Source organism: Caloenas nicobarica, chromosome 4, assembly GCF_036013445.1.
Source record: "Caloenas nicobarica isolate bCalNic1 chromosome 4, bCalNic1.hap1, whole genome shotgun sequence".
In the NCBI taxonomy this organism is placed as follows: domain Eukaryota; kingdom Metazoa; phylum Chordata; class Aves; order Columbiformes; family Columbidae; genus Caloenas; species Caloenas nicobarica.
The window spans coordinates 26,037,216-26,049,950 of record NC_088248.1 but is presented as its reverse complement, the minus strand read 5'-3'; the positions used below and the strand labels follow the sequence as shown (position 1 = coordinate 26,049,950).

General features: G+C 42.5%; 1 protein-coding gene across 1 annotated transcript in view; it reads left to right on the top strand.

Annotated features, from left to right (window-relative positions):
* CFAP299 (cilia and flagella associated protein 299) overlaps positions 1–12,496 on the top strand; it is a 224,163-nt gene extending 211,667 nt beyond the window's left edge. Inside the window, exons 5-6 of the mRNA XM_065634790.1 lie at positions 9,905–10,034; positions 12,394–12,496. Of these exons, the coding sequence (XP_065490862.1) occupies positions 9,905–10,034; positions 12,394–12,489 (226 nt within the window). The 3' untranslated portion in view covers positions 12,490–12,496. The remainder of the gene's footprint in view (positions 1–9,904; positions 10,035–12,393) is intronic.
* The last annotated feature ends 239 nt before the right edge of the window (positions 12,497–12,735 follow it).

Here is a 12,735-nt window from a genome sequence, read left to right as displayed (position 1 = left end):
TTTATAGATAAATTCTCTTTCTGGACTCAACTCTTTGCCTAAGGAGGATGGAAAGGAAGAAGACCCTTTGAAAGAAACCACAGGAAGAAAGGGATACGTGCACACAATAAGCATGCTTTGAATACATGCCGTCAGAAAAATCCATCATTTCATCTCGGATGCTTAATCAAACTTTGATCAAGAGGCTAATTTATTCATGGATGTTAACCCTGGTTCCTTCAAAAGGGAAGACACTGGAGAAGCTGGCCTGGCTCTACAAATACACGTATCCAAATCAATATGCAACAATACTTTAACATTTCCTTTACTAACTCACCTACCTGTCTGGTTGCCATTTAGTTCCTCCAAGTCTTCCTGCTTATCATGTCTTACTATGACTCTGGTCCAACAAAGCACCTAAGCATTGTTTTCAGGGCAACTTTGGCACACATCTGAAGGTCATGTTTTTAAAAGTGTTAAAGGCGTAGGCAGGTGCCCAGGGGGATTTTCAAAAACCCTTGGAAGCTCCCTGCAATGCACCCCGCCTACTACAAGAAAACATCAGGCTTTGGAAATCTGTCTTGGCACTTAACTGCATCTTTGGCACCTGCAGCGATTAGTTAAATGATAGCATAGGGCTGCAGTTGTTCATCACACTCTGGCTTTTCATTAGTGGAAGAGGAAAGCTAGTAAGTGAACATATGGGACAAACAGACGTATGTTCAGCTGTGACACGATTCTTAATTTCTAGGTTGGACTTTGCTAGAAATATGCCTCAGATAATCAGATAATTAATCTTACCTTAAGACTTGGTTCTTTTCTGAGGAAGATTCAGTGATCTCTCCCATCTTGCTGCTGATTATTACCTACTTCTTTGTCTGCTGTGGTGAGGAACTGGTTTCAGTAAATCTGTAGTGAATGAACTTGAGGTCCCCTGTTCACCAGAGACTGTTGTTCAGAATCTCAGCTGGCCGCACCACTTGGCATGGAACAGGGACAGAGTCACTAGTGCATGCATGTTTTTGTAAATGGCATTTATTCACCAGCTCCTGGTATGCAAAAGAACAAGGACTCTGGTTTTGCACGTTGATCTATTAGCAATATGCAACTTCCAACAGGCCTTCAGTGATTATTAATTGCACAATATGTATAAGCTATTCATCCTGTTGTTCTTTCAACAATTACATCCTCTCTTTTATCTTCATTGTTATAGCTTCAAGATAAAACTTTTTCTTTTCATTGGCCATAAATCCTACTGTGTTGCATGGTTTTAATCTTTTAAAGATGGAGAGAACTAATAAGATGATACATTCTGAGTGATAACTGCACAACTTCTGGAGTCTGACAGTAGTTTCATCATTTCTTGGGATTGGGCCTATAACCCTGAGGACTTTAATTTCTTTTCCTTTTATTGTTTTTACTTCTTTTTTTTTTTTTTCTTATTAATCTTAGCCTTCCTGCTGAAATGCAAAAGGTGTACCCAGCTGAAGTTCAAACAATGCTGGGAGTACTGAGCAGATTATGCAAAAAACATCTTGGGTATGAGAAACATTTCTAAATGCTCCGGTGCTGAGGGTGTCTGCTAACACCCACTGAAAGCAAAAGGACACAGACCTACAAGTTGGAACTCTTAAGACTGCGGCCTGTGCTGGCAGTGGTGGAAAGTCAGGGCGCATCACAAAAAGGATGGCCCCAGGTAAACTCAGATGCCAGATGTGGTCCAGCTGCGACAATTCTGCCACCTGTGCCTTCCTGCTGGCTCTGCAGCCCACAGTATGCCTGTAGGCATCTGCGTAGAGACATGGGGTGTCGCATAGTGGAACACAGAGTGAGTAAAATCCCATTGTCAATGTTTAAGAAAAGAATGTCAGCTGATTAATGTTACAGCAGTTGCAACCCTCTATTTGGCAGTGCTTGGACTTCTGTGATAAACAACTCTCAGAATTGGGAGCGAGTTTAAGAGATGGAGGTACACAGGTAATAGTTTTGCTTTCACCTTGTGTCTTCTGTCTGATAAAAGACTTATTTTGTTGTGTGCCTATTTGCACAGAAGCACACAGCAGTATATAGCAGGGGAAAATCAGTCTGTAAACTGCAGTGTCTGGAGGTATAGTATAAATATCATAGAAAGTTCTGCCAGAGTCTGAGGAAACACCACCTGATGCACACAGGTCATCCCAGATAGGCAGTAACATAGTCTCTGCATGCTGATATTTTGCAGCAGGATTTTGTGGGTTAAGTATTTTTAAATTCTCTTGTTTAATTTCCCATTTGTACTTCTCAGTCCAAACTCAACAAAGGAAATGAAATCTTTTACTTTCAAAGGTATGTTCGGTCAACGATACACTGTCATATCAAGGATGATACACTGATAAAATCTGTACCTTCCTGTCCTGGAAGCTAAGCTAGTGGTTTTTTTTTTCCTGGATGAATTTTCAAATGTTTCTTTGTGCTTGTTAAGGTCCCATATAGAACTGTTCTGCTAAGAGGTGAGGAGAATTTGGGAAGGAAGAATTCTGAACTTTGGAAATGAAAGGGAAAATCTAATGTAGGGTTTGGTGATTTTAATAACATCCTGCTGAGGCAGCAAACTTGAGGCACGCCCCTAGATTATGAGGACTGAAATATGTGGCCCGATTGAAGCCCTTTGGCTTTGATGGAAGGTGAAGTGCAGTGGCTTGTGACAGAACAGGATGACAAGATGGGAGAGGGGGCAGTTGGTGAGAGCTGAAAGATGTATGCATGAGAGATCATCTGGATCCCATTCTGCATGTAGAATATCCATGTGGGGGTGTGTATGTAGATAAGAGTGCACGTTGTGTTATGTGTATTTGAAATCATCTTTGATTCATAGATAAGTTTTCTTCCGGTCATGAATTATCTGATGAGTAAGCTCTGTCCAACAAATTGTTCAAGAGCTCTGTGTGTGTGAAACAGACAAAGAAAATCTGGTTTAGATGCTGGTAGACAAGATGAACTATGCAGCAGCTGTTAATGGGCACAAGTAGGAGAGGTGTGTGCTGGCAGTAGCTGAGAACATAGAACTATGTTTTTCAATGTAAATATTACTGTTTTGTACAAAAATTAGAGGTTGTTGTTATTCTGTCAAGAAAAAGGCTGAAAAACAACATCACAGGATGATAGCATCTTTTGGTTGTGGGAATTCTAACTCTCTTGTGTAACAGAATTGCTTTCCAAGTCCTCTTTGTGTTGCTGCTGTTCTGACCAACAAATAGGCCAAGCCATGATAACTAAATGGTACATTTTGAGTTCAATGCTTCACCAAGAGCTGCATACAAGTAGGAAAGCTTCAGACATACAGCATCCTTGAGGCACTTCTAGCTTATAGCATAAGACTGAGATTTGTGTTATGCTTTTGTCCAGTCTAGATGTACTTTTCCCAGGCAATGTGGTGGAGCTTCTTGCTAGTGTATCACTCCTATTAGCCACCTTGCATTTATTTTCACCTGCTTTCCTTGCGTTGCCCTTCATGGTATCGCAAAAATTCATCAGAGCTGACTTAGAGGCTTGTTGAGCAGGCACAGTTTCAGATCAGGTCAATGGAAGCTGCAGGTGCTCATCAGTTTTGCACATCACACTCCTTTTTCCTCCTTGTTGTAGGGGAAAAATGGGCTATCATCGTGGCATATCCCAGGTGGGAGGTGGAGCAGCCATGTGGCGTGGGGGAAATCAGGAGGAGAGGGTAAGATCAAAGGGGCTACAGTACTGAGAGGAGCTCTGCAAGCCCTTTGATCTCGGAGCTGCTCCAGCATGCCACCGACAACGCTGAATGCAAGCAGGCCTAAAGCCAGTCTCCCTGCCTCACTGGACACCTCCCTGCACTCACTGTGTGTAGCATTCATCACTGGTCTTTGTGGCAGGTCTCCAGTGCAGAGGGCTTGGCTGTCTGTGCATCCTCGCAGCACTGTTTTGTGGTGTCTGGTCAGGATCTTGGGCCTTCCACAGACTGTGGAGCTCGTTTTCCTTTTGCTATGGAATCACATGCTAACAGGGGTCAGCACCGATGTGTTCCTTTCAGAGCTGCTCTTGTGAAGTAGCATCTATGTTTTAAAAAAAAAAAAGTGAAGGAAGGGAAAAGGAAGAAAAAATCAGTTTTAAAGTCATACAGTGAAAAGGGGGAGTCAACAGGTCAGGGAGAGATTTTCAGTCTCTTGTTGTTCACAAGCTTCATTGCCATGAGGTAGCTGTAGTCCCAATGACTAGCAGTGATGTGTTAGTTCTTGTCCTGTGCTTGTTGAATGTACTGCGTGAGCAACTCCTGCAACCAGTGGCAGCTCTGCTGCTGTTTTTTGCTGAGCCAAATTTCAGAGTTTCTGCTATTGTTTGGGAGAGATGCAAAGGAAGGGCTGCATTCAGGAACTGCAGAGAGAGAACGTGCTGGCTGCAGAGCGCTGCTGCAGGAGCTGTCCAGGCAGAATCTGCATCTTTGCCAGGTTCAGACACATCCAGCGCCGGCTGGCGCAGTGTTTGTCTGTAGAACTGCCTTGCAGTGATGAAATGTCGTTACTGACTCTGGTGCTGATGTGGCTGTTTCCAAAGTTCAGTAATAAGATGCAGTGAACTACACGTTAGCTAAATGGCCAAGGCAAGGCCAAAACAGTCTGAAGGATTATTCTGGCTGTGGTGCTAAGCATCCTCTCACCATGCCAGATCTGAGCAGGAAGTTCGGCCACAGGTTAGAGGCAGAGATCCTCATTACCCCCAGTGCCAGGAGTATGAAGAGGACGTATCAGACACTCGCTGTCTACTGTGGTGACTCCTGCTTTGGAACTGCATGCACAGCAGGTAGTGCTGGGCTTTTCCACTGCCTGTAGGAAATCAAGGCATGAGCTGATCCGATGGGCCAGATGTTAGTTTTTACCAGTTTTATACAGGAGTCCATTGGAGTTACTCCTGGTTTACAACAAGCTTGCAAGATAATCCGCCATGGGAGTTTAGGTAAGTGTTACAGGGTTTTAATCCAGTCATGACAATATAGCACAGGTAAACAGGAAAAAATCACCAAAATAGCTACTGTGCACAGGAGCTGTGGACAAAACAAACAGCCTTGGTTTTCCAAAGTGCTGTGGCAAATCTTACCCTACCCTGGCAATCGTTTTGATAAATATAATTATTTCAGTCAAAGCCACTTCAAGAGGAAAAATAAAACTTAGCATTTTATAATTTCTTAGGTGAAAAAGTAGCTTGTTCCTGTTTAACCAGAGGTCTGTGACATGCGTGTTATTAAGAAACAGTGGTTGACATGGAATCAGGCATATGTGCCGTATTATATTGTGTCATGTCCCACTGAGACATTGACCTCGTTTGCACCAGAAAGCTGAGGAAGGACTGACGGGCCAAATCCCATCCAAATAGGCTGCTACTTTGTCATATTTGGCAAGCATATGCAGAATGCCAGTTTCCTCCCCATTAGAATGATTACCAGTGCACTCCTACCAGAGGGCAGAAAGAAGGGGAATGCCAGGATAAAGTAGCTGCTGCTTCTTTTTATTCCCATTTCTAGTCTCTTTTGTTGTCCTGCATCCCCCTATCTCCTTTGTCTGCATCCTTCTGCTGCTGCCCAACTAAAGAAAGCTGGTCTGTAAATAACCAGGAGGGGGTCTGAAGCCAGATAGTTTGCATTGCAAATTCATAGAACCACAAACTGAAAAAAAGCTGTTGAGCCATCATTGTTTAAAATTAGTTTTTGACTGAAGTCCCAGTCTGCTATAGGGAATGGTTTTATCTTTGTGTGTGTGTGGGTGGGAAAAGAAAAGTAGAGAACTGAATCAAGGAACCAATCCTTATCCTGGGGGGAAGAAAGAATAGAGTAGTATAATCTAACCCCATGGGATCAAAGGTGGGGCCAACACAGACATAAATACTTTTACACTCTGTGTAGATGTTCTCTCTCCTGGCTTTTGCTGATTTAAAGAGTAAATAATAAGTTGGGACAACAAAGCTCTTACCCTGCAGATAGGCACCTTCATTCCTGTTGGTCAGATCATGATTGGCAACGCATAGTTTGTTCGGTGTCTGAAGCACTCCCTGGTCCATCCAGGCCTGATGCGCCATGGTATTTCAACCGCTAGAATAAGGTGTGTAAGTCCTTCTTCCATCACAGCTCATTTCCCACTGCAGAATAAGGGAAAAGAGAGACAATCACAGACTGAGGCATCAAAGTCCAGTTTGTAATCTTGCCAAGGATTTGCCTCTAGGAAAAGGGTTGTCCAACTCCTCAAATGTGAGCAGCCACAGGTCTCCAACCCAAGTTGGCTCTGTGGCTGGAACTGGCAACTGGGACTCTGTGCTGCTCTGCTGTTGGCCCACATATCCTAGGGAAAAATCTCCAAGATTTTTTCTGCCCTGGCTCCCCCGGTCACTGATAAGCTGTAATAAAGCCTGCCTTACATCTCACAAGAAAGTCAAGTGGTTTCATGCATGTTTACAAAAGAACCCAGAGATTTTTTGGATGAAAGATGTTGTGTAAGTACCATGTGGTTTGATGCACTGCCATCTCAGTACCCGAAGGATAACTTTAAGGATATGCAGGAGCCTGAATACAGGTTTTTGTTCTGGGAGGGTATTTGCCTGCCTGCAGAATGCAAATCTGCTCAGACCAGAATTAGCTGATGAATGAAAAAACCCACCTCACATATTTTAGTCTGTATTCCTAAACAAACTGTGCTTTTTTATAAACCAGTGCATCTACAAGTCATTGTCTAACAAAAAAGACAAAACCAACCAACCAAACAAAAAAAACCCCCACACCACCAAAAACAAACCACCACACCTCCCAAACCCAAAACAAATTCAAGAATACCTAAGATGCATTCTTCTTGCAGCTGGACTGTGGGCACTCCTAAGTCTCTCATGCTCCACATACTTAAGTGCTGTGCTGAAAACTATTATATTTGTACCAAAACACATGGTAATAAAACAAAATAATAATAGAAAAAATGTATGCTGCATATTTTGTCTTGGGTATTTGATCATGTTCATCTGATACAGTGTTTTCATCTAAGGACAATTTAAAAATTTAAAGCCACATGGAATTCTGCTAATAAAATTAGTTTGGTTAGGTTGGGATTACAGTAACTTCTAAACAGCACTTCCTGCTGAAGTTTAGTTTAGTATTTATTCTAGAGAAAGAAACACGGATGAGCTGGGTTTCTCTGGGTCTTGATTTCCAGTCCCCTCTTATTGCAGCAGCGTTGTAGTAGCATGCATTGATTATAATGAGCAAGTTTCACCTTAACAGTAACTGGCAGAGGAAGAGGCTGCTCCAGAGAAGCCTTCTCCAACCCTTGGCTCCTCGGGTCCAAATGTGCTTCTGGCCTCCTGCCTATTTAGGCAGTATTAGGAGTATTTCCAGCTGGCATATATAACTTTGTCCTCCCAGTATCACTGTCCTCAGGCTGCAGCAGCATTTCTCATCCTACCTGCTGAAGCTGGCTGTGAGGCTTACTCGAATCTCTTGATGTCTTCAGTTGCATCAGTTTTCAGTGAAGAACATGAATAAAGGTATGCAGGGGAAATTTCCTTCTGTGGCCAGACATGTAGGCTTCCTCACAGCAGCAGCCTTCTCCCTGTCTGCTGCTCTTCATTTTAGAGAACACAGGAATGCCAAAAAGCACAGGGCTTGCACTTGGAAAAGGCAGCTGGAGAGCTGCACAAGGCATTGCACTGTTCTCTTAGTCCTCAGTACAGGGTTCAGAGGTATTCACTTTGTTTTGCTGGTGGACTTTGGGTTTATCTTTCGCATCTAAGCACATACATGATGGACATTAATTTGTCATGCAGTGAAAGAGTCCATAACAAAACTGTTTGCATTACACATAGATTTCCCAGCATAAAGCCTGTCTGAGCTGTGATCTTGTCTTGGCTGGACATCCAAAGCTCCCACTGGCTTAAATGGGGAAGTATGGTAGGAGTGGGGTTGGAAACTTGGCAAAATGCAGGAAGTTATTATCCAGAAGCTAATTGACTATTTCTGCTTTTGGATGTTTAATTTATTTTTAATGGATGTGGGGAAGTCTTTGGAGAGAGGCACACACCCTCAGCCCCCCCTAAGATAACGCAGGGTAAATCCTTCCTAATCTGGTATTGGTTTTCCAGCAGAAACAATCTCCATTGGTGCAATTGGATTCATTAACCAAGAGGTGTCCTGGGGGACAGGGAAAAGCTGTATGGATGAAATACGGTAATGAAGCAGGAAGTTAAAAGAATCTGTGTATTTAATTTGTGTGTAAGTTTGTGCATATTCTTATTCTTAAACAGTGAATGAAAACAATCTTCTGTTTACCACTTAACATGGGTGCTCAGGAGCATTAAATAATTCGGTAGATGACAATGTGACTAACTGGCATATCAAAGCAAAGCAGTTGTTATCACTAAGCTGAATGAATTGTGTCCACTCGCCGTTCATGCATTTTCTGCAGACATCCCAGTGGTAGGCTGCACAGAGCTCCAGGGGGCAGCTTCTGTTTCCACTAACTCACTTGCTCAAGGACATAACTTTGCGCTGAGCACACCACTTTTACATTATCAGCTTCAACAGCAAATCACCCATGGGCTTCAGTGATGCCAGGATGAATTCTATAAGGACACTGTAAATTCATCTCCAAGTCATTGTGCATTGTTCCATTCCTACCAGAGGTGTTTAGGATGCAAAAATATTTAGTATATATAAGGGTAAGGCCTATTGTTTTGCAGTCTTTCAAAGTGAGGAAGAAATCAAGGCACTTTAAAAAACAGAACCGTTGATCTAGTTGTAACAGAGTATCCTTGTGGAAGACAGGAGAACTAAAAGGTATTTTTTAAAATTTTTGAATCCTTCTTACACACAGAATGATTTCCTGACTTCGTCCCATCTCCTCCTTCTTTTGCAAAAGATACACTGATCTGATCAGTAGCAGAAATGCAATGTGCCACTCAAGCAATCAAATGAGTATCCCAGCAAGGTATGTGTAGCAGTGTCATCACACATCGTGCAATTTGTAGTAACATCAGAGCTGAAAAGGTTTCTAAACAAATACTAACAGTAAGCATGCAAATCTCAGCCTGTGAGTTGGCTGTGTGGCAAGTACAAAGCCCAAAAGGGCTGAGGTCAGGTGATAAAAAGTTTAGGAACTCAGAAACCAAAAGTGTGAGATATCTGGTAGAATTCCAGCACCTCTGTCCTGGGAGAAAGACTGAAAACCTTCCATGTCTATTTTGTATTCAACATAGTGGGCCAATGATTCCTTTTGACTTTTCGTTTAGTGCCAGAGATTTTGGAACCTAGTGAGCACAGTCAGCCTGATTGACCAGTTTGCTCTAGAATTAATCCCAGGCTGATAACGTACAACTCTTCAGGGAGCTGGGATTTTCCTTGGGGGGCTGGAGTTCAGCCCCTCCCACTGTATCTGGACCACAAGGAGACTTCCAAAAACTCCTTGCTACCAGAATTATATTAAAAACAAGAAAAAGGAAAACATTAAGGCAGCAAGATAGTTCCAGTGAGATCCAAAGGGGAAACCGTCAGTTCCTGCATCTGGTTTGCAGGTCTGTGGTGGTCCAGGAAGCGCTTTCAGTTGGTTTCCAGAGCTGTTTCCTTCACAGTAGTAGTTCTCAAGCACTACCCACTTCCCACTAGTTATTACCCAGGTGCTGAGTCTTTTAGTAACACTAATACTGAATGGAAGAGCAGACAGCCAGGGGCCGCAGGTTTGATTTGCCAGAGATCAGATATGTAGGACCACATTAGGACAGGTTTGCTAATATTTGGTAGAATTCTGCTCCTTAGTGAATGTAGCTGGCTTTCAGAGGGGCTGTTGTGGAATCAGGAACTACTCAGCATGGATAAGGAGGTCAGAATCTGCCCCTTAAGCTGAAAGATTGACATCCATTAAAAGTACAGTATTTCTCTTTCACATTTTCACAGCTTTTACAACTGGGATAGAAATGTCAGCACTTCAAATTCCAGCCCAAATTACGAAGTGATTGCAGAAGATGCCTGTGGACTACTCTTCAAGAACAAAAGTGATAGGAAAATAATAAATGTGGATCCCAAGGTAAATGCCTTTTTTTTTCAATATTCTGAATTTCCTTTATGTATTGGAGTTTGACTGCTAAACTGTTGAGTCTGATTGGAAATAGTGTCTTTATCAATACACACCTAATATTTCAGACTTGCTCAGATATGCTGTTTCCCTGGGTAACAGAGCTGCTCTGGTCCCTGTCAGGATAAACTTAGCCCACTTTGTTTATGAGTGCATCTGCCTAGGCCTTTGCTTTGTGATGACAGAAATCAGAAGTTGAACTGACTGATAAAACGGAAAGATCTCTGAAGCAGAGTTTCTGTTATCCCATGCCCTTTTTCCTCCCAACCAGAACTAGAAACTGTTGCCATTACTGCCAGGATGGGCTGCGGGCCGAGGCTGTATCCTATTAATTGAATTGTCTGCAAGAGCTGAGGAAAGGGATGTGTGAGGGAGTAAACGGGCTGAGGAGGAAAGCGGGACTGGCTGGAAGATGTGAGGACTGTAGCGTGGAAGTGTATAAACAGGTGCATCTGGTGTGGAAAGACACTGTGTTTTACTCAGAGGATGACACACGTGTCTTTAACTAAAAGGAAAAATTGCTAAAATGTTGGCAACACATCCTGGGGCTGCTGGTCCCTGTATTCACCTCCTCTTAAAAAACAGATCTCTATTATGAAACATGCCTGCAGTTAGATAAAAATAAACAAATATTGGATGAAAATAAATCATTATTAGGGTACTTTGAAAGAAAAGCTGCAACTTGCAGGAACTGTAATATCCCAAATCCTGTCAAGGCCTGCTGAGCACCAGCAAATCCAGAAAGCAGAATCAGTTCCTGCGTCTGAAGCATGGGCCATCTTCTACCCCTGCACTTTCGTGGTGGTGAACTGAAACCTCCAGAATTCCTTTCCTAACCACACACAATCCTTATTCTTCCTCTTTAATACAAAAGCCTTGAAAAGTCCTTAGGAAAGGAGCCCTGTTAAGGTCATTTAGTTCTTAGAGCAGATTGAGATCGTCACTGGCATAAGGGTCAAACTTGGATTTTAAACCCTGTCTCTCATGAAAGAGTAATCTGACACTAGATGCATCTTCCTGTGGAGAGCTGTGTTTCTCTAGCACACAGTAAATGGTTCGGAAGGGTTTACAGTTGAATAAAAGGAAAATACTTGTGCCTCAATAGTGCTATGAACTGGATGAATGTTGTGGACTCTGTGTCTCTTATATACTACTGACAGCACAAATGTATCAATTGCTTTCACCTAGAAATGGCTCTGATCCTATTATTGTTCAAGTTGGTTGGTCTCTGCCATTTATTTACATAGCAGTTGGATCCAAACAGAGCAAATGCTCAGGTCATACACGGACACCCTATTTTCAGCCATAGTTGAAAGTTGATTAAATTGTTATGGGTGTTTTATCTTTCATATTGAAAGCCCAATGGGTAATAACATTGTAGCCAGCTTCTCTCTGTAAAAAACTGACTGTGTTCCTCTGGTGCCAGCTGCACTTTTTTAAACTTTACAGCTGAAGTCCTGGGACTATAGATTGGATGTGACAAACACACCCAGGCTTTGGTTACTCTCAAAACCAACATGAACTAAGTTGGGCAATTTGTTTGAGTTTCTACAGAACTGATCTAGGATGATGGTTTCTTTGATGTGCTTCCCATGAAAAATGGTTGCATATGAATAGTAACAGTACAAAATATCAAATTATATGCATTTCAAAATAAGTGCATTGGTTTGTTAGAAATTCAAAAATGCATACCTAAAATGTGTTCGGTTGCATTGAAAGTGGGCCATCAATCCAGCTTCTTGCAGCTGCAGAACATCTGTACCAAATAACCAGCTCTTTAGTGTCTACGTGAAAGATTCCTGTGTGCCAAGAGCTATACTAAGAAGCATTTGTGCGTGTACATTGTGTCCCCTCTCAGGTTGTAGGGCACTGGCCTGTGAGGCCCCATGAGATCCGTCTGCCTTTGGCTTTTCTGTAACTCTCACTGATGGAGAACAAGCTTTTGAGAAGTGCTTGCTATGGGCCAAACTGAAATCAGCACAAGTTCTTTCTCATTGGGTTCAGCCTGAACAGACTTAGTACCAACTCCCTGATCTTTGCAAGTGAACCTTCTCTTTGACAAGTCGATATTCCAGTTCTTCCTGGTTTTATTTCGCTAAAAGAACTATCACTGGTTTTGCATCTGTTAGAAGCCTTGCAGGAGAAATAGACTGCCTGGTGTCAGGACATTAATTTTCACTGAGAAATCCCCACCCTCAAAGCTAGTTGCATTTATCAAACTTGATGTTCCAAGGGAAGAAGAAGATTTATGAAATCAAAACCATGCCTTTTCTCTCTCTTGATTTGGTATCTGTAATATTCTGTGTTTCAGGCCTACCCAGGAGACAACACAACACGGACACCTGTTGAAACAGATCTCTATCTCCATGTCGTTATCTATGACCATATAATCAGAAGAGGGACCTAAGGTCTATTTGTGTGGTGCTTTTCCCAGTGATTTGTTTAGCTATTTTAAAGTCATCTGGAAGAAAAATAAACAGTTGAAAGATCTTTATCTTGTGTTCAGGGGTAGGAAGGGGGATTTTCATGTTGCTTTAGAGTTGGTTCCTTGAGGGAGGTAAAGTGGAAGGAAGACCTCGTACTGCTGTAGAGTCCCCGTCTACCTGGGTCTCTTGATTGTCTTCTGTGAAGTCCATGTGGTATATGAATTGCA